General features: G+C 38.2%; 1 protein-coding gene across 1 annotated transcript in view; it reads right to left on the bottom strand.

Moving 5' to 3' along the window:
• The window catches only part of MFSD14B (major facilitator superfamily domain containing 14B), a gene marked incomplete at its 3' end in the record, with an annotated part of 78,858 nt that extends 52,539 nt beyond the window's left edge, over positions 1-26,319 (bottom strand). Inside the window, exon 1 of the mRNA XM_079706463.1 lies at positions 26,115-26,319. Within this exon, the coding sequence (XP_079562589.1) occupies positions 26,115-26,222 (108 nt within the window). The 5' untranslated portion in view covers positions 26,223-26,319. The remainder of the gene's footprint in view (positions 1-26,114) is intronic.
• Between the last annotated feature and the right edge of the window lie 247 nt (positions 26,320-26,566).

Here is a 26,566-nt window from a genome sequence, read left to right as displayed (position 1 = left end):
AAGGAGACAGGACTAGAGGTTTAACATCACTCTGGCTATAGTATAGAAGCTTGTAACTAGTCATCAAAACAAGACATGGTGCAAAACAAGTACTCCCTGGATCTCATTCAAAGTAGGACACAGCAACAAACCAATGAATCACTGCACATATACTCCTAAAAGTTAGCTGATGAGCTTAAATACAAAGAACCAAAGTATCAAATACATGAAAGGCAGTATTAAGGGAACTACATACTTGGACTTAGCACTTCTCTTCCACCTAATGTTTTATATAACAGTAGAGACTAATGAGTTTATTATCTTTCTGCATTCCTTTTTATGGGATATATACACTTAAAAACATTACAACTGGGCTTCCCTGGTGGCGCAGTGGTTGAGAGTCCGCCTGCCAATGCAGGGGACGCGGGTTCGTGCCCCGGTCTGGGAGGATCCCGCATGCCGCGGAGCGGCTGGGCCCGTGGGCCATGGCCGCTGGGCCTGCGCGTCCGGAGCCTGTGCTCCGCAATGGGAGAGGCCACAGCGGTGAGAGGCCCGCGTACCGCAAAAAAAAAAAAAAAAAAAAAAAAAAAAAAAAAAAAAAAAAAAAACATTACAACTGTTACATGAACAAATGAAAGTCATAAAACCTTAAAGTAAGGGAATATACATGTTCTACTCTCCATAGGCAATCACAATGCTAGAAATCTGTCATATATTTTTATGCATGTACATTCACAGGTAAAAACATCCTTTTACACAAATGGTAACAAAATATACATATTACCTTTTTTTTTTTACCTTATTCTATCTCTTTCCATGTCACTGTATACGAATAGCTACATGGTATTCCACTGTATGAATATAGCATTATTTTAACCATTCCATATTGATCAATATCAATGGAGTTTCCACTTTTTCAATGTTGTTGCAATTAATAATTTTCATTTTAAAACTTTCTGAGATAATTCTAAACCTATAGAAAGTTGTAAAACCAGTACAGTCCTTGTATATCCCTTACCAGCTTCCCCAAATGTTAACATCTTAAATAAGTATGGTACAATTATTCAAACCTGGAAACTAACATTACTACACACTACATTAGCTAATCTACAAATCTTATTTGAATTCACTGTTTTCCCCACTAATTTTTTTCTTTTTCCTAGTTTAGGACCTAATCCAGGATTTCACACTGCATTTAGGTGTCATGTTTCCTTAGGCTTTTCCAATCTGAGATGATTTCTAAGATTTTTATTTTTTATTTTTCATGATCTTGACACTTTTGAGGAGTTCTGGTATATACTTCAACAGTTATTTTGTAGAATGTCCTTCAGTTTGAATTTGTCTAATGTTCTCTCATGATTAGGTTGGAGATATTCATTAAAAATTTTACTGGGATATAATTCATATCCCATAAAATTCACCATTTTCAAATATACAATTCAGTGGTTTTTCATATATTCACAAAGTTCTAAAACCATCACCTAAAAAGAAATCTCATATCCATTAGCACTCACTCCCCATTTTCTCCTCACCCCATCCCCTGGTAACTGCTAATCTACCTTCTGTCTCTGTGGATTTGCCTATTCTAGAATCATATATAAATAGAATTCACAACCGTAATCATAAAACGTGTGGCTTATTGTGTCTTGCTGCTTCCATTCAGCACAATATTTTCAAAGTTCATCCATGTTCATTTTTCAGTTCTATGGCCAAATAATATTCCATTGTGTAGATATACTGCATTTTGTTTATTCGTTCATCAGTTTAATAGACACTTGAGTTTTTTCTACCTTTGGCTATTATGAATAGTGCTGCTATAAACACTGATGTACAAGTTTCTGTAGAAACATAGATTTCCAATTCCCTTGGCTATAACCAAGGAATGGAATTGTTGGGACAATTAATATCCTTTCATATATACAAATGTACAGCATTCTAGGATAAATTCCTAGAAGTAGAATTGCAGCGCCAAAGGTTATACACACTTTAAATTATAATAAGAACCAATTATAATGAAAACGCTGTACAAATTGTAGGTAAAAAAAAAATACACTTCAACTTAAGTCAGCTAATCAACTAATATCTCTAACATATAAAATTCTTCTAAAAAAATCAAGAAGAAAAAGACTAACAATGCAATAGTAAGATGGGCAAAAGGTAAGCACAAACAGTTCATAGAATAAGGTATCAAAGAGCACTTCAACAACTTCATCCATAATAAGAAAAATGCAAAACTGAGCTTTACTCAGATAATTTCTCACTATCAGAATAGCAAAACTTCCAAAGTTTCACAATATTCTCTTACACTGCTAATGGGATGAAAATTGGTACAATGCGGCAACATCTAGGAAAATTACTTACATATTTATCCTCCAAAGCAACAATCCCACTTTAGGGATTTGTCCCAAAGACAAAACGGCCAAAATATGAGGTGTCATACGCACAAGGCTTTGGGAACACTTTGATAGTGCTTCCGCCTTCACAAGGGACTCGGTTCATTCAGTAAAGTACTGACAGAATAGACTATAGTAAATCCACACACTGGAGTATTATACAGTAATAAAAAGGAGATGTCTACATATTGCTTTGGGGCAATGATCAGAATATGTTGTTAAGTAAAAAAAAAAAAAGCAAGGTACACAATACTGTGCAATGTACAGTACTTTTTAATCTAAGAGATGATCAAATATGAATACTTACGCACACACATATATTTGTTTATATTAAAAAACAAAACACAGGTGGAAAGAAAAATAAGCAACCAAAGAAAAGCAGTTACATACAGAAGGAAGGAGGGAGAGAAATGGAGGCCACAGAGATGGTAGCAAGATTTCATACCTTGTTTTATATATTTGACTTTGGAACCATGTAAACGCTTTACCTAATTCTAAAACAAAATTAAATCCAAATGAAATAAATCAACCTGTGTATCAAGGTGTCGTTTAGTTGCTTTAAAACACAGAATTTGAATGCACATCCTTAGAGGCTATATTCTAAGGGTCAAAAAAATCTTGAACTGTTTTAAAGTAATCATGTTGGTACTAATAACACTGTTTTTATTTCCTGAAACTTTCAAATGTAACTAGTAGAATAGAGTAAATAAGGTACTATGCTATTGTCTCTAGGAACCAAGATTTTCATTGTAAGAGAAAAAGATACAAATATAAAATCAAGGAAGTAAATACTTGAAATCCTAAATCTGGTTTAAAAATATCAATATAGATTATGATACACATTACCTTAAAGGAAAATAGTTAGGATTTCCTAATTCTATTCACTGAAAAGACCTAGAAAAAAATGAGCAACCCAACAGGAGCAAACATCTCCTAGAGCCCAGATTGTGGTCTTGAAATATCATTTCCCACTAAAAGAAAATTGAACTTTTTAGACAATGAGCTGATTCCAGGTTTGGGGCAAAAAATGTACATGATCCTGGAACATATCTTTCCAAAAGCAAAGATGCTATCACAGACTACAGTCATATCAAAATGATTCAGGAGCCAACCTGAAGGAAACCGCACTGGGCAAAGACTGAGTAAAAAGAGTAATATCTGCCACAGATTGAAACATATATATATACAAATTTGTAAGTCCATCAATCTTTGGTGGATGCTAGAAAACTAAGCCATTATTCTGAAAACTGGTAAATGTGGAGTAAAAAAAAAAAAAGAGAGAGAGAGAGAGAGAAGCACTTATTCTGCTTTTCCATATCTCAGGGTAACCAAATACTGATTAGCTAAAGTTCTCTTTTTCAAAAATTTCAATAATGAATGAAGAAGGAATGATTAACATATAATCCTCACACTTTGTAATAAGCTCACTTAAATAGTAAATCTAGGCAATAACCATTAATGGCCATTAAAGTCATTAGGTAAAAGTGAACAAGGTACTTCATGAAGGAATAATCAGACTAACACCTCAAACCTGATCATTCATAACATCACTAAGAGAGTCAAAGATTATTTCTTGTGTGATGTGCTACAACAAGAAATAACACCACTTATAAATTATTCTTGCCAAAATAAAATAAAACAAACAAAAGTTTGGATTCAATTCAGCTGATACTTAAGGACAAGTTTACACAAAATGCAGATGAAATGAGACTGGTGGAGTAGGGGGATGAACATATGAGTGTATTCATAACTGAAGTAAAAAAAAAAAAAAAACTTTTTAAAAGTTACCAAAAATTTTAAAAAGAACCTGTCTCATTAACAGTGTTTGAAAATACCTGTTTCCCCATATTCTAAGACTATAAATAATTTTTAAATTTTTGTTAGATTTTTTAAATGATTATCATTTTATTTTGCATTTCTCTGATTACAAGTGAAGTTGAGCTTCTTTCCTATGATTATTAGGAATTTATATTTATTTTTCTATGAATTGTTCATTCTTTGCACTTTTTTTCATAAAGAGTATAATCTTTCATATTTATTTATAGGACCTGTTTACAATCAATATCAAAGATATTTATATTGTACAACATTAAATCATTCTCTCTCATCCACTGGCACCCATACCCTTTAAAAATAAAAGATACACCCTCTTTTATCTTTAGTAGAAGATGGTATTTAAGGTGAGAGTTTCAGCCATTTTGACCAGCCAGAAGAACCTAGAAGGGTAGAGGGCAATTTCTTCCTACCAAACAGCTGGGATGAGAATGGGATGCAACTTTAGTGGCTGGACACTACTTGCCCCAAAGCTGTTGCAGTAAGAGATGCTGGGACACGGGACAGAAACCAGAAGAAGGTGAGAATTCCTACCACATCATTCAGTCTCCTGGATCTCTGCCTGCAGGGTCCGCTGGAAACAAGAGTACCGTGTGGTTGACAGGTCCTGGTGCTCCGGCCAGGTGTCAGGCCTGAGCCTCCAAGGTGGGAGGTCGAGTCCAGGACATTGGACCACCAGCGACCTCCTGGCCTCATGTAATGTCAATTGGTGAGAGCTCACCTAGAGATCTCTGTCTCAGTAATAAGACCCAGCTCCACCCAATGGCCAGCAAGCCCCAGTTCTCGATGCCCCATGCCAAACAACTAGCAAGACAGGAACACAACCCCACCCATTAGGAGAGAGGCTGCCTAAAATCACAAGACGTTCACAGACACCACAAAACAGACCACCAGACACAGCCCTGCCCACCAGAAAGACAATATCCAGTCCCACCCACCAGAACACAGGCACCAGTCCCCTCCACCAGGAAGCCTACACAAGAAACAGAACCAACCTCACCCACCGGGGGCAGACACAAAAAACAGCAGGAACTACGAACCTGCAGCCTGCAAAAAGGAGACCCCGACCCCAAACACAGTAAGTTAAACAAAATGAGAAGACAGAGAAATATGCAGCAGATGAAGAAGCAAGGTAAAAAAGCCACCAGACCAAACAAATGAGGAGAAAATAGGCAGTCTACCTGAATAAGAATTCAGAGTAATGACAGTAAAGGTGACCCAAAATCTTGGAAATACAATGGAGAAAATACAAGAAACATTTAACAAGGTCCTAGAAGAAGTTAAGAGCAAACACCAATGATGAACACAATAAATGAAATTAAAAATTCTCTAGAAGGAATCAATAGCAGAATAACTGAGGGAGAAAAATAGATAAGTGACCTGGAAGATACAATAGTGGAAATAACTGCCACAGAGCAGAATAAAGAAGGAAAAGAATTGAGGACAGCTTCAGAGACCGCTGGGGACACCAACATTCGGATTATAGGGGTACCAGAAGAAGAAGAAAAGAAAAATAAATGGTCTGAGAAAATATTTGAAGACATAATACTTGAAAATTTCCTTAACATGGGAAAGGAAATATTCAAGTCCAGGAAGCAAAGAGAATCCCATACAGGAACAACTAAAGGGGAAACACACTAAGACACATATTAATCAAACTATCAAATATTAAATACAGGACTTCCCTGGTGGCGCAGTGGTTGAAATTTCACCTGCCATTGCAGGGGACATGGGTTCGTGCCCGGCTCCGGGAAGATCCCACATGCCGCGGAGCGGCTGGGCCCGAGAGCCATGGCCACTGAGCCTGCGCATCCAGAGCCTGTGCTCTGCAATGGGAGAGGCCCACGTACTGCTATAAATGAATGAATGAATGAATGAATGAATGAATAAATAAATAAATAAATAAGAAGAAAAAATATTAAAAGCAGCAAGGGAACAGCAACAAACTACATACAAGGGAATCTCCATAAGGTTAACAGCTGATCTTTTCAACAGGAACTCTGCAAGCCAGAGGGAGTGGCAGGACATATTTAAAGTGATGAAAGGTAAAAACCTACAACCAAGATTACTCGACCCAGCAAGGGTCTCATTCAGATTCTACAGAGAAAACTTTTACAGACAAGCAAAAGCTAAGAGAATTCAGCACCACCAAACAAGCTTTACAACAAATGTTAAAGGAACTTCTCTAGGCAAGAAACACGAAGGAAAAGAACTACAAAAACAAACCCAAAACAATTAAGAAAATGGTAATAGGAACACACATACCGATAATTACCTTAAAAGTAAATAGATTAAATGCTCCAACCAAAAGACACAGGCTAGCTGAATGAATACAAAAACAAGACCCGTATATATGCTGTCTACAAGAGATCCACTTCAGAGCTAGGGACACATAAAGACTAAAAGTGAGGGGATGGAAAAAGATATTCCATGCAAATGGAAATCAAAGAAAGCTAGAGTAGCAATTCTCATATCAGACGAAATTAGACTTTAAAATAAAGATTATTTTAAGAGACAAAAAAGGACACTACATAATAATCAAGGGGTCAATCCAATAGGGAGATATAACGATTGTAAATATTTATGCACCCAACATAGGAGCACCACAATACATAAGGCAAATACTAACAGCCATTAAAGGGGAAATTGACAGCAACACAATAATAGCAGGGTACTTTAACACCCCACTCTCACCAATGGACAGATCATCCAAAACAAAATAAAAAAAGGAACACAAACTTTAAATGACACATTACACAAGATGAACTTAATTGATATTTATAGGATATTCCATCCAAAAACAACAAAATACACTTTCTTCTCAAGTGCTCATGGAACATTCTCCAGAAAAGATCATATCTTGGGTCACAAATCAAGCCTTGGTAAACTTAAGAAAACTGAAATCGTATCAAGTCTATTTTTCGACCACAAAACTATGAGACTAGATAATTACAGGGAAAAAATTGTAAAAAAAATACAAACACATAGGGGCTAAACAATTCGTACTAAGTAACCAAGAGATCACTGAAAAAAATCAAAGAAGAAATCAAAAGATACCTAGAAACAAATGACAATGAAAACACGATGACCCAAAACCTATGGGCTGAGCAAAAGCAGTTCTAAGAGAGAAGTTTATAGCTATACAAGCCTACCTCAAGAAACAAGAAAAATCTCAAATAAACAACCTGACCTTACACATAAAGCAATCTGAGAAAGAAGAACAAACAAAACCCAAAGTTAGCAGAAGGACAGAAATCATAAATATCAGATCAGAAATAAATGAAAAAGAAATGAAGGAAACAATACCAAACATCAATAAAACTAAAAGCTGGTTCTTGGAGAAGATAAGCAAAATTGATAAACCATTAGCTAGACTCATCAAGAAAAACAGGGAGAAGACTCAAACCAATAGAATTAAAAATGAAAAAGGAGAAGTAACAACTGACACTGCAGAAATACAAAGGATCATGAGAGATTACTACAAGCAACTACACGCCAATAAACTGGACAAAAATCGACAACTTCTTAGAGAAGCACAACCTTCCAAGACTGAACCAGGAAGAAACAGAAAGTATAAACAGAACAATCACAAGCACTGAAACTGTGATGAAAAATCTTCCAACAAACAAAAGCCCAGGACCAGATGGCTTCACAGGCAAATTCTATTAAACAATTAGAGAAAAGCTAACACCAAACCTTATCAAACTCTTCCAAAATACTGCAGAGGGAGGAGCACTCCCAAACTTATTCTCTGAGGCCACCATCACCCTGATACCAAAACCAGACAAAGATGTCACAAAGAAAGAAAACTACAGGCCAATATCACTGATGAACACAGATGCAAAAATCCTCAACACAATACTAGCAAACAGAATCCAGCAGCACATTAAAAGGATCATACACCATGATCAAGCGGGTTTTATCCCAGGAATGTAAGGATTCTTCAATATATGCAAATCAATCAATGTAATAAACCATATTAACAAATTCAAAGAGAAAAACCATATGATCATCTCAATAGATTCAGAAAAAGCTTTTGACAAAATTCAATACCGATTTATGATAAAAACCCTCCAGAAAGTAGGCATAGAGGGAACCTACCTCAACATAAAAAAGGCCATATATGACAAACCCACAGCCAACATCATTCTCCATGGTGAAAACCTGAAACCATTTCCTCTAAGATCAGGAACAAGACAAGGTTCCCCAGTCTCACCACTATTATTCAACATTGTTTTGGAAGTTTTAGCCACAGCAATCAGAGAAGAAAAAGAAATAAAAGGAATCCAAATCGGAAAAGAAGAAGTAAAACTGTCACTGTTACAGATGACATGACACTATACATAGAGAATCCTAAAGATGCTACCAGAAAACTCCTAGAGCTAATCAGTGAATTTGGTAGAGTAGCAGAATACAATATTAATGCACAGAAATCTCTTGCATTCTTATACACTAACGATGAAAAATTTGAAAGAGAAATTAAGGAAACACTCCCATTACCACTACAATAAAAAGAATAAAATACCTAGGAATAAACTCACCTAAGCAGACAAAAGACCTGTATGCAGAGAACTATAAGACACTGATGAAAGTAATTAAAAATGATACAAACAGATGGAGAGATACACCATGTTTTTAGATTGGAAGAATCAACACTGTGAAAATGACTATACTACTCAAAGCAATCTACAGATTCAATGCAATCCCTATCAAACTAAAAATGGCATTTTTCACAGAACTAAAAGAAAAAATTTCACAATTTGTATGGAAACAAAAAAGACCCCAAAGAGCTAATGCAATCTTGAGAAAAACAGAGCTGGAGGAATCAGGCTCCCTGACTTTAAACAATGCTACAGAACTACAGTAACCAAGACAGTACAGTACTGGTACAAACAGAAATATAGATCAATGGAACAGGATAGAATGCCCAGAGATACACCCATGCACACATGGTCACCTTAGCTTTGACAAAGGGGGCAAGAATATGCGATGGAGAAAAGACAGTGTCTCTTCAATAAATGGTGCTGGGAACACTGGACAACTACATGGAAAAGAATGCAATTTGAACACTTCCTAACACCATACACAAAAATAAACTCAAAATGGATCAAAGACCTAAATATAAGGCCAGACGCTATAAAACTCTTAGAGGAAAACATAGGCAGAACACTCTATGACATAAATCACAGCAAGATCCTTTTGGACCCACCTCCTAGAGTAACGGAAATAAAAACAAAAATAAACAAATGGGACCTAAGAAAACTTAAAAGCCTTTGCACAGCAAAGGAAACCATAAACAAGACGAAAAGACAACCCTCAGAATGGGAGAAAATATTTGCAAATGAAGCAACTGACAAAGGATTAATCTCCAAAATGTACAAGCAGTTCATGCAGCTCAATACCTAAAAAACAAACAACCCAATCCAAAAATGGGCAGAACACCTAAAGAGACATTTCTTCAAAGATATACAGATTGCCAACAAACACATGAACAGATGCTCAACATCACTAATCATTAGAGAAATGCAAATCAAAACCACAATGAGGTGGGGCTTCCCTGGTGACGCAGTGGTTGAGAGTCCGCATGCCGATGCAAGGCACAGAGGTTCGTGCCCCGGTCTGGGAAGATCCCACATGCTGCGGAGTGGCTGGGCCCATGAGCCATGGCCGCTGAGCCTGTGCATCCGGAGCCTGTGCTCCGCAACGGGAGAGGCCACAACAGTGAGAGGCCCGCGTACCGCAAAAAAAAAAAAAAAAGAAAAAAAAAAAACCCACAATGAGGTATCACCTCACACTGGTCAGAATGGCCATCATCATAAAATGTACAAACAATCAGTGCTGGAGAGGGTGTGGAGAAAAGGGATCCCTCTTGCACTGTTGATGGGAATGTAAATTAACACAGCCACTATGGAGAACAGTATGGAGGTTCCTTAAAAAACTATGCGCTATGCATAGCACAGGGAGATCAGCTCAGTGCTTTGTGACCACCTAGAGGGGTGGGATAGGGAGGGTGGGAGGGAGGCGCAAAAGGGAGGGGATATGGGGATATATATATACATGTAGCTGACTTATTTGTTATACAGCAGAAACTAACACAGCACTGTAAAACAATTATACCCCTATAAAGGTGTTAAAAAAAATAAAAGGCAGAAACAGACAATTCAACAGTAGTTGGAGACTTCAATACCCTTTTCCAACAGACAAGATCAACAAGGCAATAGAAGATTTCAGTAACACTGTACACTAACTAGATGTAACAGACATTGAGCACTCCATCCAACTACAGAAGAACACACATTCTCCTCGTGCACATGGAAAGACCAAAAAACAAGTCTGAATAAATTTAAAAGAATTAAAGGGCTTCCATGGTGGCGCAGTGGTTGAGAGTCCGCCTGCCGATGCAGGGGACACAGGTTTGTGCCCCGGTCCAGGAAGATCCCACATGCCGTGGAGCGGCTGGGCCCATGAGCCATGGCCGCTGAGCCTGTGCGTCCTGAGGCTGTGCTGCGCAGCGGGAGAGGCCACAACAGTGAGAGGCCCACGTACCGCAAAAAACAAAAAAACAATTAAAAATCACACTATGTTCTTGAACACAATGCAGCTAAGAATCGGTAACATAAGAAAATTTGGAAAATTCATAAATATGAACATTATTCAACATACTCCTAAATATCCATATGTCAAAAAAGAAATCACACGGAAAGTTATAAAACTTTCAGATGAAGGAAAAGGAAAACACAGCATATCAAAGCTTGTTAAATGCAGCTAAAGCAGTGCTTAGAGAGAAACTTACAGCTGTAAATGCCTGATTATTACAGAAGATCTGATATCAACAATCTAACTTTTCCCTGTAAGAAACTAGAAAAGAGAAAACTGAACACAAAGCAAGAAAAAGGAAACAGTAGATTAAAGCAGAAATAAATGCAATACAGAAAAGCAACACAGAAAACCAACAAAATCAAGTTGATATTTATGAAAATATGAAAAAATTGACAAATCTTTGGAAAACCAAGAAAAATAGAGGAAGACTTAAATTGCTAAAATCAGAAATGAAAGAAAGGTTATAAGGCAGTATTTGGACATGTGTAAGCCAACAAATTGGATTAACTGGATGCAAGAGACAAATTCCTAGAAATCTACTAAGGCTGAATCATAAAGAAGCAGAACATATGAATAGACCTAGAACTAATAAAGAGATTGAATCAGTGATCAAAAACCTCCTGACAATGAAAAGCCCTGAATCTGATGGCTTCACTTTAAAGCAAACATTTGAAGAACACCAATCCCTCTCAAACTCTTCTCACAACTGACCACATTTTATCAACATTCTTTATGAAAACAGCATTACCTGTATAAAGCCCGACAAAGACCCTACCAGAAAAGACAACTAGAGACTAATTTTCCTTATGCTGTTGATGCAACAGTTCTTAACAATACGCCAGCAAACCAAATGCAGCAGCATATGAAAAGGGTTATACACCATGACCAAGTGAGATTTATTCATGGAATGTTAAGAATAGTTCACATATAAAATCAACCAATGGAATACACCACATTAAAATGAAGGGGGGAAGAAACCCCACATGCTCCATCTCAACCGATGCAGAAAAAGCATTTGAGAAAATTAACACCCTTTTATGATAAAAAAAAAAGTTCCAAAAAACTAGCATTGAAGGAAATTATCTTATCTCAATATAATAAAGGCCACATATGAAAAATCCACACCTAACGTCAAAATACTCAATGGCTGAAAAAACTTTTCCTCTAAGACCAGGAAGAAGAAAAAGATGCCCACTTTCACAGTTTCTATTCAACACAATAGTGGAAGTTCTAGCCAGACTAATTAGGGAAAAAAAGAAATAAAAGACATCCAAACTGGAAAGGAAGGAGTAAAATTATTTGTTTGAGGATGTCATGATCTTACCTGGAATCTCAAGGAATCCTGAATAGCCAAAACAATCTTGAAAAAGAAGAACAAAACTGTAGTTCTCACACTTCCTGATTTCAAAACATACTACAAAGCTAATCAAAACAGTGTGGTACTGGCATAACAACAGACATATAGACCTAAGGAGTATAATAGAATCCAGAAATAAACACTTGCATAATGGTCAAATCATTTGTAACAAGGGTGCTAAGACCATTTAATGGAGAAAGGACAGTCTCTTCGACAAACGTGCTGGGGAAGTTGGATATTCACATTTAGACCTTTTCTACCTTACATCATGCACAAAAAATTAACTCAGAATGGGGGCTTCCCTGGTGGCGCAGTGGTTGAGAGTCCGCCTGCCAATGCAGGGGACACGGGTTCGTGCCCCAGTCCGGGAAGATCCCACATGCTGCAGAGCGGCTAGGCCCGTGAGCCATGGCCGCTGAGCCTGTGCATCTGGAGCCTGTGCTCCGCAATGGGAGAGGCCACAGCAGTGAGAGGCCCACATACCGCAAAAAAAAAAAAAAAAAAAAAAGAAAGAAAATTAACTCAGAATGGATTAAAGCCCTGGACATAAGAGCTAAAACTATAAAACTCTTAGATGACAACACAGGGGAAAAGCTTCATGACACTGGACTTGGCAACGATTTCTTGGATATAACACCAAAAGAAAAAGCAACAAAATAAAAAAATAAATTGGACTTGATCAAAATAGAAAGCTTTTGTGCATCAAAGGACATTACTAACAGAGTGAAAAGACAGCCCATAGGAGAAAACATTTGCAAATCACATATCTGATAAGAAATTAACATACAGAGTATATTTTAAAAAAGTCCTACAACTCAAGGACAAAAAAAAATTGGGCAAAGAACAAATAAATACATGAAAAGACGCTGAACATCACTAAGCATTAGGGAAATGAAAATCAAAAGCAAAATGAGATATTACCTGTGCTCATTAGGATGGCCATGACTAAAAACAAAAATTAAAACCAAAAAAAACAAGTGTTGACAAGATTTAGAGAAACTGGAACCCTGGTGCACCGTTAATGGGAATGTAATATGCTACAACCACTGTGAAAAACAATATGGGTTCCTAAAAAAAGTTAAAAATAGAATTACCTAGAGATCCAGCAATTCTACTTTTGGGTATATACCCAAAAGAATTGAATGCAAGGTCTCCAAGAGGTATCTACACCCACGTTCACAGCAGCATTATTCACAACAGCCAAAAGGTAGAAGCCACCCAAGTGTCCATTGGTGGAGAATGTATGAACAAAACATGGTATATGCATGCAATGGAATAGTTTTCAGCAGTAAAAAAGACAGGACATTCTGACATGTTACAACACGGATAAACCTTGAAGACAATATGCTAAGTGAAATAAGCCAGTCATAAAAGGACAGTTGCTGTATAATTCTATTTATACAAGGTACCTAGAGTAGTCAGATTCATAGAGGTAGACTGTAGATGGTGGTTGCCAGGGGCTGGGAGGATAGGGAATTGGGGAGTTATAGTTTAATGGGTACTGAATTCAGTTTGGGATAATGAAAAGTTCTGGAGACGGACAATGGTAATGGTTGCACAACAATTTTAATGTACTTAAATGCCACTGAACTATGCACTTAAAAATGTCTAAGATGATAAATTTTGTTATGTATATATTGCTACACTAAAAAAAAAAGTAACTCAAAATAGATCATAGACCCCAAAATTAGGTCCCTTAGTTTCATGATGAGTTTGTATACACAACACTATTGTCACCATCCATGCAAGAAAAAGTTATGTTGGACTCCATTACAGTTAAAAACTCGTGTTTAACAAAGAGTTAAACTTTTGTGCATATATAATACATATAACAAGCAAATATAAAGAAGAACCAAACAGAGACAAAGAATACAATAAGTGAAATGAAAAATACACTAGAAGGAATCAACAACAGACTGAATGATACAAGGGAATGGATCAGCAAGCTGGAAGAGAGAGTAGAAATCACTGTAGCAGAACAGACAAAAGGAAAAAAAAAAGAAAGGAGGACAGCCTAAGAGACCTTTAGAACAACATCAAGCATACTACGTTTGCATTGTAGGGGTCCCAGAAGGAGAAGAGAGAGAAAACATATTGTAAGACATAATAGCTGAAAATTTCCTTAACTGGGAAAAGGAAACACAGACCTCCAGGTCCAGGAATCACAGACATCCCTAACAGGATCAACCCAAAGAGAACCACACCAAGATAAACAGTAATTAAAATGGCAAAAATAAAAGATAAAGAGAGAATATTAAAAGCAACAAGTTACACTCAAGGGAACTCCCATGACTATCAGCTGACTTTTCAGCATAAACTCAGCAGACCAGAAGGGAGGGACATGATATTTAAAGTGATGAAAGGGGTAAACCTACAACAAAGAATTTCATTCAGATTTGATGGAGAGATCAAAAGTTTCACAGACAAGCAAGCTAAGAGTTCAGCACCATCAAACCAACTTTACAAGAAATGTTAAAAGGAAATTTTCTAGGCGGAAAAAAAAAAAAAAAAAAGGCCACAACTAGAAACATGAAAATTATAAAAGGAAAAATCTCATTGGTAAAGGCAAATATACAGTAAAGGTAATAAATCAGCCATGTATAAAGCTAGTAGGGAAAGTGTAAAGAAAGAAGTAGCAAAATCATCTATATCTGCAATAAGCAGTTAAGGGATACGCAAAACAAAAACATGTAAAATACAATGTCAAAAACAGTAAATGTGGGGTGGCAGGACTAAAAATGCAGGGTTGTTAAAATGCACTTGAACTTAAGAGACCACAAGGGATCAATCCTAAAGATCAAAAGCCAACACACTGGGAAGAGTGAAGCTTATGAATGTAATGAGCCCACCAGGTCCTTGGTGGTATTAAACTGCTAAGCTAAGCACACTATTCCTGGATTTCTTATGTACAATAATAAATTTCTTTATCAAATACATTATTATGTCATGCACAATGTTAAAATGAAATATATGAGTTTGATATTTTAAGGAACCAAATCTATAACTATGTAAACTATTGGCTCCATCATACTTCTGGACAGAAAAAAAAATTATTTTAAAATACATTCTAATTGAAAATTGGTACTCCATAGTTGGAAAGTACTGTCACAAGATTCAGTCAGTCATCTCTGCTTTACTATAAAAGACATGTATGAAAAGTATGTTTCACTATTAGCCCTCAATATTTTAATAATTCATACTTATGGTACTTTCTGCTTATATCATATATACCTGGTTAGTAAAATTCTCCATCAAAAATAAATTTTTTATTAGAAAGCTTTTAAATATAAACACAAGGAGAACACAAATGGTTTTAAAAAGCAAATAAATGACTATAACTAAAGGCTTTGCTTTTCTTCCTCCTACCTAATAATATTGGAATGCAAGTCAGAAAAACAATTTTACTGCTTATTTCTCCAGATGAAATGACTTTTTCGCAAAAATTAAAAAAAATTTGTCAGTCTCGGGCTTCCGTGGTGGCGCAGTGGTTGAGAGTCCGCCTGCCGATGCAGGGGACACGGGTTCGTGCCCCAGTCCGGGAAGATCCCACATGCCGCGGAGCGGCTAGGCCCGTGAGCCATGGCCACTGAGCCTGTGCGTCTGGAGCCTGTGCTCCGCAAGGGGAGAGGCCACAGCAGTGAGAGGCCCGTGTACCGCAAACAAAAAAAAACAAACAAAAAAAAAGTCAGTCTCACATTAAATAGTTGAATAAATGACATGGCTATCATGTTGGATAGACCAAGCATTCATTAAATATTTGTAAAAGAACTGCTTTTCCCTCACTCAAGTTTTCAAATTTAACTTATCAACTACCAGCCAACTTAAAGGAAACTAAGACCCCAAGAACTGTCTTTGTAAATATTCCTATTTCTATCAACATTCTTTAACAATAAAAATATTCAACTCCAGGGCATTCCCTGGTGGTCCTGTGGTTAGGACTTGGCGCTTTCACTGCCGTGGCCCGGGTTCAATCTCTGGTCTGGGAATTAAGATCCCGCAAGCTATGGGGCGCAGCCCAAAAAAAAAAAAAATTCAACTCCAAGTGATCAATTCATTCAACACGTATTTGTTGAGCTCTATTATATGTCAGCTAGATGCTGGGAACAATGGTAGCAATAGAAGAAACTATCCCGGCTCCCACTTCATGAAATGTAAAATTTTAAATGGAAATAAACACTCTGAAGGACAAGGACACAGGTCAGGGACAGTCTATTACAAAGGATTCTGAGATACACACAGGCAAAAATTATCCTTTTACAGCAGTAGCAACAGACACCATGCCAAGTCCTGATCAAAGCACATTACTATCATTTTATCCTCACTACAATCTTTTGACACAGGAACTATTATTATCCCCACTTTATAGATGACAAAACTCAGAACAACAGAGCTTAAGTACTTGCCCGATTCACATGATTAGTAAGTGGCAAAGCTGGTATTACATCCAGGGAGTCACATACCTCCAGAGTATGTGCTACTAGCCACTTGTATTACTTACAATACCTTTCTTAGAGAGCCCGAATTTCTTCACAAATAGAATCAGCACATACATATGGTAGGTAGCCTGGACTGCAGCAACCTGAGTTAAGTGGTAATAGGAGTCTCAGGCAAAGTAAAGCACAGACCTTTACTTACCCACCTATCCCTTACCCACACTAAGAAGTCTGGCCTGGATAGTGTGTATCTGGGCAAAGGACAATCTTCACCAATCCCTTCACCTGCTTTCTCAACATGACCTGAAAAGTTCAGATGAACTAGGACATCTGGCTTTTGTCAACCAGGTCATCTGCTGCCAACTGGAAAAAGATAAGGTTGAAAGCTACTCCCTTTGTCCCCCACATAACCCCCAACTCAAGGATCACAGTACACAGTAAACACCAGCGACTTGTCGACATAGAAGCAAGAGAGAGTCTATCATATATACCAACTGAATAAAACTGAAAGCTCACAAAGAAATCCATATACCTATGTCCAATTGATTTTTGCCAACAGTGCCAAACCCGTTCAATCAATGAGCAAAGAACAGTCTCTCCAACAAATGGTGCTAAGACAACTCAATTTCCACATATAAAGAATGAAGGTGGAACCTTACCTCATACCACACACAAAAATTAACTCAAAACAGATGAATGAACTAAGCTAAAAGCCATAAAACTCCTAGAAGAAAACACAGAGATAAATCTTAGATTTAGTAATGGATTCTTAGACATGACTCCAAAATGACGAGCAACAAAAGAAACAACAGATATCGAGCTTCAATGAAATTACAAACTTTTAAAATAAACCAAAGACCTATGCGGAGGGATAAATTAGGAGTTTGGGATTAGCAGGGAAAAAAAAATAGACCTAAACGTAAGACCTAAAACTCTAAAACTCTTAGATGACAACATAGGGGAAAAGCTTCACAACATTAGATTTGACAATGATTTCTTGGCTATGACACCAAAACACACAGGCAACAAAAGTAAAAATAAACTGGACTTTATAAAAATTTAAAACTTGTGCATCAATGGACAGAATCAACAGAGTGAAAAGGCAACCTATGGAGAAAATATCTGCAAAGCATGTATCTGATAAGGAGTTAATCCAAATAACCCAATTCAAAATGGGCAAAGGACTTGAATATACATTTCTCTAATGAAAATATACAAATGGCCAAACAAGCATATGAGCAGATGTTCAACATGCTAATCATTAGGAAAATGAAAAATCAAAATGAGATATCACTTCACAAACATCAGGATGGCTACTATCCACAACAAAAACAAAACAGAAAATGACAAGTGTTGGGCTTCCCTGTTGGCACAGGGGTTAAGAATCCTCCTGCCAATGCAGGGGACACAGGTTTGAACGCTGGTCCAGGAAGATCCCACATGCCACGGAGCAACTAAGCCCGTGCACCACAACTACTGAAGCCCACGTGCCTAGAGCCCATGCTCCGCAACAGGAGAGGCCACCGCAGTGAGAGGCCCACACACTGCAATGAAGAGTAGCCCCTGTTCGCCACAACTGGAGAAGGCCCATGTGCAGCAACGAAGACCCAATGCAGTCAAGAATAAATAAATAAAATAAACAAATGTATTAAAAAAATAAAAGTTAACGGTATTCTGTATTGTAAAAAAAAAAAAAATGACAAGTGTTGATGAGGAGGTGGAGAAACTAGAACCCTTGTGCACTGTTGGTGGGAATGTAAAATGGTGCAGCCACTATGGCAAACAGTATAATGGTTCCTTAAAAAATTAAAAATAGGGCTTCCCTGGTGGCACAGTGGTTGAGAGTCCGCCTGCCGATGCAGGGGACACGGGTTCGTGCCCCGGTCCGGGAAGATCCCACGTGCCGCGGAGCAGCTAGGCCCGTGAGCCATGGCCACTGAGCCTGTGCATCCAGAGCCTGTGCTCCGCAACGGGAGAGGTCACAACAGTGAGAGGCCCGCGTACCGCAAAAAAAAAAAAAAATATATATATATATATTAAAAATAGAATTACCCGGGGCTTCCCTGGTGGCGCAGTGGTTGAGAGTCCGCCTGCCAATGCAGGGGACATGGGTTCGTGCCCCGGTCCGGGAAGTTTCCACATGCTGCGGAGCGGCTGGGCCCGTGAGCCATGGCCGCTGAGCCTGCGCGTCTGGAGCCTGGGCTCTGCAACGGGAGAGGCCACAACAGTGAGAGGCCCGCGTACCACAAAAAAAAAAAAAAAAAAAAATAGAATTACCCAAAGATCTAGCAATTCCACTTCTGGGTAGATATGCAAAAGAACTGAAAGTCAGATCTCAAAGAAATATTGGGTTGGCCAAAAAGTTCGTTCGGGTTTTTCCATAATATGTTAACATTTTGGTCAACCCAGTATTTGTACACTCATGTTCAGTGGCATTATTCACAACAGCCAAAAGATAGAATCAATCTAAGTGCGCATCAAAAGATAAATAGAGAAAATGTGGCACATACAGAAAATGGAATATTATTCAGCCTTAAAGGAAGGAAAGGGCTTCCCTGGTGGCACAGTGGTTAAGAATCCACCTGCCAACACAGGGGACATGGGTTCGAGCCCTGGTCCAAGAAGATCCCACATGCCACGGAGCAACTAAGCCCATGCACCACAACTACTGAGTCTGCGCTCTAGAGCCTGTGTGCCACAACTACTGAATACCGCGTGCCTAGAGCCCGTGCTCCGCAACGAGAAGTCACAGTAATGAGAAGCCATGTGCCGTAAAGAAGAGTAGCCCCCACCTGCCTCAACTAAAGAAAGCCCGTGCGCAGAAATGAGGACCCAACGCAGCCAAAAGCGTGGAGCAACAAGGACCCGACGCAGCCAAAAATAAATAAATTTATTTTTTTAAAAATGGAAATCCTGACACATGCCACACATGCCTTCAACAATCTTGAAGACAACATGTCTTGAGGACATTATGCTAAGTGAAATAAGCCAGTCAGAAAACAACAAATTATGTATATGACTCCACTTATATGAGGTATCTAGAGTAGTCAATACTCAGAAACTGAAGGCAGAATGGTGGTTACCAGGAGCTGGAGTAAATGGGAAGTTGCTGTTTAATGGATATAGAGCTTCAATTTTACAAGATGAAAACGTTCTGGACATTGGTTGCACAACAATGTGAATATACTTAACACTACTGAACTATACACATAAAAATGATTAAATTGTAAATTTTGTTACAATTTACAATTTTGTATATCACAATTAAAATTTTTTCTTAAATCAACTGTATTTCTATATATTGGCAACAAACAGTTGTGAATTTAAAATTTCTTAATAATTTACACTTATATTACATTTACATGTTCAATAGCACCTAAAACGTATGATATAGGGAAAATGTGACAAATGACACAAAAGACCTGTTGAAACTTATAAAGCACAGTTGAAAGAAATTAAAGATCTAAAGTAAATGGAGAAATTCTTCATTTATGGATCAGAAGACTATATTGTTTTCAATTTTTCCTAAACTGATCTTCTGGATCAACAAAAGCCCCATGAAAATATCAGCAGGGTTTTTGGAGAAATTGACAAGCTGATTCTATAATTCTAAAATGCAAAGGACCCAGAATAGCCAAAACAGTTTTAAAAGAGACGAACAAGGTTGTAGGACAAACTCTATTCGTTCCAAATCTTACTATGAATCTCCAGTAACAGCGATTGAATGGTACTGATGGAAAGATAAACAAACAGATCAATGAAACAAAATAAAGAATCCAGAATAGACTGACACATACGTGGATAACTGAATTTTGACAAAGGTGCAAAGGCAATTCAGTGAATAAGTCTTTTCAACAGATGAGGCAACAATTCGTTACCATATGCAAAAAAAGAACTGCCACTGATACTGTACACCATATAAAAAATTAATTCAAAATGGGTCATAAACCTAATTGTAAATTTTTTTTTCATTCTAAAAATATAAAAGGAAATTATTGTGATACTGAGTTAGGATTTCTTGGATATGAAACCAAAAACACAATCCCTAAAGAGCATATTGATAAAATTAAATTTCATTAAAACTTCTGCTCAGAAGAAAATATTTGCAAACATGTATCTGATAAAAGACTTACAACCCCAATATATAAAGAACTCTTAGATAATAAACGACCCAACAACAACAAATAAATAGGCAAAAGATGTGAACAGACACTTCACCAAGAGGATATACAAATGGCAAGTAAGCTTATGGAAAGATGTTGAACATAATTAGCCATAAGGAGATGCAAAATAAAAGCACGGTAAGATACCACTACAGACCTACTAGAAGGGCTAAAATGGACTGACCAAGTGTTGATGAGGATGTAGATGAACTCTCATACTGCTAGTGCCAATGCAAAATTAAAATTTTAAAATTTAAAGAACAGTTGGGCAGTTTCTTAAAAAGTTAAACAATACACCTACCATATGATCCAGCCATTCCACTTCTAAGTATTTACTTAAAAGAAAATAAAGTATACTCCATACAAAGACTGGTTCATGAATGCTCATCGCCGCTTTATTTGTAACCGCCAAAAACTGGTGATAAACCGAATGTTCACCAAGGGATGAATGGATAAACAAACTGATACATCCATACAACTGAACACTACTCAGCAACAAAAAGGAATGCACTACTGATTTATACAACAACATGAATAAATCTCAAAATAATTTATCTGAGTTGAAAAAAGCCAGACCAAAAAGAATATATTCTGTATGAGCCCATTTATATAAAACTTTAGAAAATTAAAACTAATATATAGTAACAGAAAGTAGATAAATGCTTGCCTGGGAAGGTGCAGGTGGATAGAGGATGTACAAATGGGCACAAGGAAACTTTTAGGGGTGATGGGTATGTTCGCTATGTTGATTGCAGTAATGATTTCACAAGTGTCAAAACACAAATCTGTACACTGTAAACATATATAGTTTTTATAATTATATTTCAATAAAGCTGTTTTTAAAAGACAAGCAAATACAAAGCTACATATAAAAAAGTCAGGCATCTAGAAAGGAAATTGACCAAACTTGACAAATATGATGTTTTTTTGCAGGGTTAAAAACTCTTGTCATAATTGATTACAGATATTAAGGACAAATTTCTCTTCCAATTTTCATATAACAATGCCCTTGCCATGCCACAACCTCTTTCCCCAGGGCACATCTCAGATTTCATAAACCACTTGTGAAGGTTCTATGAGACACTAAACTAGAAGGAGGGAGAGAGGGAAGGAAGGAAAGAGAAAGGAGGGGGAAAGGAGAGAGGAAACACCAGCAAGAAGGAGAATGAGGAATAAAAAGACGCTTCCATAGTGTAATAAAGCATGTTTATCTCATCTGTATAGCTAACATCATCCTTGACAGTGGAAAAAATATATATTCCTGTTACGCAGAGAAGGCTGTGCACTTTTACAATTACTACTGAGCATTTTCCTGGATATAGTTCATATAATACAGAAATAAGACATGAAATTAATGCCACTTGAAAAATTTGTGAGTATTTATCCAGAAGACCCTAAAGAATATTTTTTAAAGATAAGGTAAAAATTACCAATGTCAGCAATAAAAAAATATAGACTAAAGATACTACGGTAATTAAAAAGAGCCTAAGAGGCTGTTAGGAACAACTTTATGCCAATTAATTTGAAATTTTAGATGAAATGGACAAATTCCTAGGAAAACACAACCTACTAAAATTGACAGAAAGAAACAGAGAATCTACATTGTTCTAGAACTACATTAGCCAAAAAAACTGAAGAACCATAAAGTTCTACAACTGTATTACCATCTTACGCAAACTCTTCAGAGAGTAAAAGAAAACAGAACTCTCCAATCTGTTTTATAAGGCCAACCAAAACTTATATAAAAGCAACAAGCTAATTTCATTGATAAGCATAATTACTGGTTTAAACTAGACTAATTTACTTCTCTAACATACATTTTAGACTATTTTAGATTAAAGGACTATTTTAGATTAAAAGATACACAGCTGTAGTCCCTGTCTTCAGAGACTCAATCTAGTAAGAAAACCAGTGGGAAAGGATGCTCAGATATCCTAAGAAGAAAGTTTTTACAAAATCCTGCCTATACTAGGCCTAAGAACAATACAACAGCAGCAACAACGTCTGTGTTCTGATAAAGGCTTGAAAGTTGACTAGAGATCTGCATAATTCTTAATATGAAATATAAATGTTTCTGCTATGAAAGCACAATGCATTTACTTTTATAAATTGCGATAGATCAACTGCTCACAAATGCTTTTCATTTCTCCTTTTATCTGCTATAATTTACTTAACAGAGTTTGGTTGTGCTAATGTCCCAGTACTATTTTATTACTAAAATAATCATACTGATTCCTAACAGTGTTAAGAATTGAAAGCTAATTTAAAAAAAAAATTCCCCTAAAATTTCCCTAGGTCTGCTTTCACTTTTTTTTTTTTTTTTTTTTTTGGCCGTGCCACCCGTGGGATGTGGGATCTTAGTTCCCTGACCAGGGATGGAACCCGTGCCCCGCTGCAGTGGAAGCGTGGAGTCTTAACCACTGGACCGCCAGGGAAGTCCCCTCTTTCACCTTTTTACAAACAAAACATATCTAGTCATTTTAGCCTTTTTGGCGGGGTAACAAGCTGCTCTTCAGTACTATTTCCATTTTGCCTATAAAGTATATAATATTCTTGTCCTTATAAATCAAAATTAGTCTTTACAGGAGCCCCTCTGAAACGGTCTGAGGACTATCAATTAAAAACACATCAAATGTCACCAGAATGGCATTGATCCTGAGAGGCCCTACATCAGAGATCTTAACTGGTATCTAAGTACTGGCTTTTTGGAGTCAATGAACATTCTGAAATACACAGTATGCTAAACTCAGTTGTGTTTTCTTTGCAGAAAGTCCTTAATTCTCTTCAGATGCTCAAAGGTAAACGATTCCAAAAGGATATGCATTCAATGGTAATGCAAACAATTCTGAGACAACATTTCAAGGTGTATGTACACGCACAATTAGGAAGGGATAGAGCAAAGAAAGGACAATAAAACAAGAACTTATTTACTACACACAACTCCCTTTTCTAGATTGCAACGGTCTCTTAGAATAAATATGTGATTCCCTTCTATTATTCAGGTCAATACATCTCTTTGCCAAACAAGGTAGAAAAAAGTTTCAGCCGATTCCCTGTATGTGGGCAGTCTTGCTTGTGATTATTAGTAGCATCTAAGAACCTGAAACCATGAATACACTAGAATCAAGCTATAAGGAAATTCCAACACATTAAAATGAAGCCATGTCTTGGAGGCCAAAGAATGTAGCACCTGGAAGCAATACTAGAAAGAAACTGCAAACAGGAAAGATGCATAATTTGGGGGTACTGGCATATGACACGAACATATATGATTAAAGACATTCACTGCTTTCCCAGGCAACACACGTTACAAAAAGCACCAGTGGCTGAACCCTGCTACCTACCCATGCTAGTCATCTAAGTAGAGCAAGCACCAAAACTCACTGTCAGAATTCACTGCAATTTATCAATACGGACTAGACACACCCTAAGAGGTAAGGAAAGACTGGACAGGTTTCTATTTGTGCCTAAATGCATCAAGACTCACAGGGAAAGCAATCGGGGAATAAACTGTCTCAGTTTCTTTGAGTACACATTCCTCAAAAAATCCTGTTCTAAGCACATAAAATCAGCAACTTTCATTTTTAGGTTGGGGTCTAGTTCCTGTATAGATTAGTAAATGGGAGAGAACTGAATGCCTTTTATCAGACAAGGATCACCTATACATTCTGACCAATCATTCATGCTTAAAATATTGAGAATAATAACAATAAAAGCTAATATTTATTGAGGACTTACCAGGTGCCAGGTTGTAGTAACCCTCACAATTATCTGAGGTAAACACTATCATTAATTTGAAGAGGTTATATAACTTGCCCAAAGTTATACAGGTAATAAAAAGTGGGAACTGGGATTCCAAGCATGCTCACCTAATCACTATGCTTTAATGCTTCAACCTGCCAGGTTATTTTTTTTTTATCCTATAAGCCGAAGGGAGCCAATGAAAATATTTAAGGACAGCAGTAATGATCATATTTACACGTTAAATTACACTAATCAATACTGTGGAGAGCAGCCTGATGATGAAGTAAGCAAGGGTCTCAAGAGACAGTCAAAATCTAGGTCAAAAATGCTAAGAAACTGAACCACAGGACTGCAGAAAGGATAAAAAACCTAAAATCTTTACCTGGTAAACTTAGCTAGACTTACTAACATATTGGATGAAGGGATGGGAAAGGATGGAGTCTACCTCTCAGGTTACTAGCTTCGCCACTGGTCAGGAATTATGGTCTATCAATTCAAAGACAGGAGGAGGAGCTGGCAGTTTCGTTTCCCTTAGTCGGCAGGAAGATAAGTCTACCTTTTATGTAATCAAAAACAAAACGAGAAAAACCAATTGTATAGAATTTCCCTCCTCCTACCAAAAACACTTTCCCACTTCCCAGAAATCTTATCTTCGAAATGAGGAACTCCTAATTTTTTTTTCTCAAAAATAAGAAGTCACTTGGGCAGGAAGGGGCCTTCAACATCATTTAGCATTCTTTAAAAGCAAATTAAATCTGAAGCCGATTGCATATAATTTAATTTCCCTAAAATTTCTATTTTCTTTGGGAAAAGTCTCCTTGGCATTAGTTTCTATTCATTGTACCGTTTCTATATTTCCTGTCCTAAATAGAGCAAAAAAGAAAAATGAAAAAAATGTATCTTTGAGAAATGACACTCTATGCTTAGAGTTCCAACGTCAGACACTTAAGCGCCACTGACAGCCTGTTCTGCCGAATCCAGGCCAATTAAACCAGTGCTTCGGAAGCCATCTGAATCTCACGTGAAACTGTAAGAGATTAGCCTGAATACGCTCCTCAGTTGGGCCCTGGGATAGGCAGCTTCCCATGAAATCCTGCTCACCAACCGCTTCTGCGACCGCCTAGAGAACCATGAAGGAACAGGAAGGCGCCGCCCAGCCTCCACCGCCAACTTCCCGGTCAGGGCCCAATGCCGGTTCTAAAGGTTCTCCACACATCTTCTATGTAGGCTTAAGCCAGAAAGTGCACCATGAAAATAGTATCCACTGTCGCGTGTATGGAGAACTCTGAAAGAACCAAATTACTTATATTCACGGTCCCACGTCGGGCGTCTTTTGAAATAACCAATTCGCCTACATTTTTGTCTAGCGATGAGCAGCGCTAGGAAACCCTAGCAGTGATGAATTCGGCTGGCTGACACGGAAAAGGACAGGCTTTCCGACAGCCAGAGCCCCTCGAGCCGACGCGGAGGATCAGTGTATCCTCATCCCCAGGCGACCCAGGCCCCAGCCCCGCATCAGGCGCCCCCGGACTCCGGCCGCGACGCCGCCCAACCTCCCCTGGCTTGGGGCTTCGGGCTGAGTAAAGCGTCCGAACTCCGAGCCCGCACTCACCGATCTGCCGCTCGCGGCCCGCGCGCCCGCGCGCTTCTCCAGCGTGGCTCCCGCCTCGGGCTCCGACGCCGCTTTCTCCTCCCTCTCCGGTGGAGATTCCGCGTTCATGCCGCTGCCATGCCCGCGCCGGCTGGGGGCGTTCCGGGACTACAGCTACGCCGCAAATGCGGCGGCGGGGCCCGCGCTCTCATGGGCTCCGCGGCCCAAATCGGCCTGCGGGTCAGGCGGCGGCGCCAGTGGCGACGCCGAGGGCTGTGAGCGCTGCCGACGCCGGAGCCGCAAGAGAAACGAGGCGAGGAGAGCAGCTAAAAGCGGGCACAAGCCACAGCCAGGAACAGAACCCAACTCAGAGAGCTGCCAACACCGTCTCCGGCGGCCGGGGTAGCCCCGCTCCGCTTCCCCACAAGCCGGCGAGGGGCAGGAAGCCCCACCCCGGATCTCAGCTCCCGCCA

This window comes from Hyperoodon ampullatus, assembly GCF_949752795.1.
Source record: "Hyperoodon ampullatus genome assembly, chromosome: 6".
Taxonomy (NCBI): Eukaryota; Metazoa; Chordata; class Mammalia; order Artiodactyla; family Ziphiidae; genus Hyperoodon; species Hyperoodon ampullatus.
Note: the sequence above shows the minus strand (reverse complement) of the source record. Positions and strands in the feature narration are given on the sequence as shown.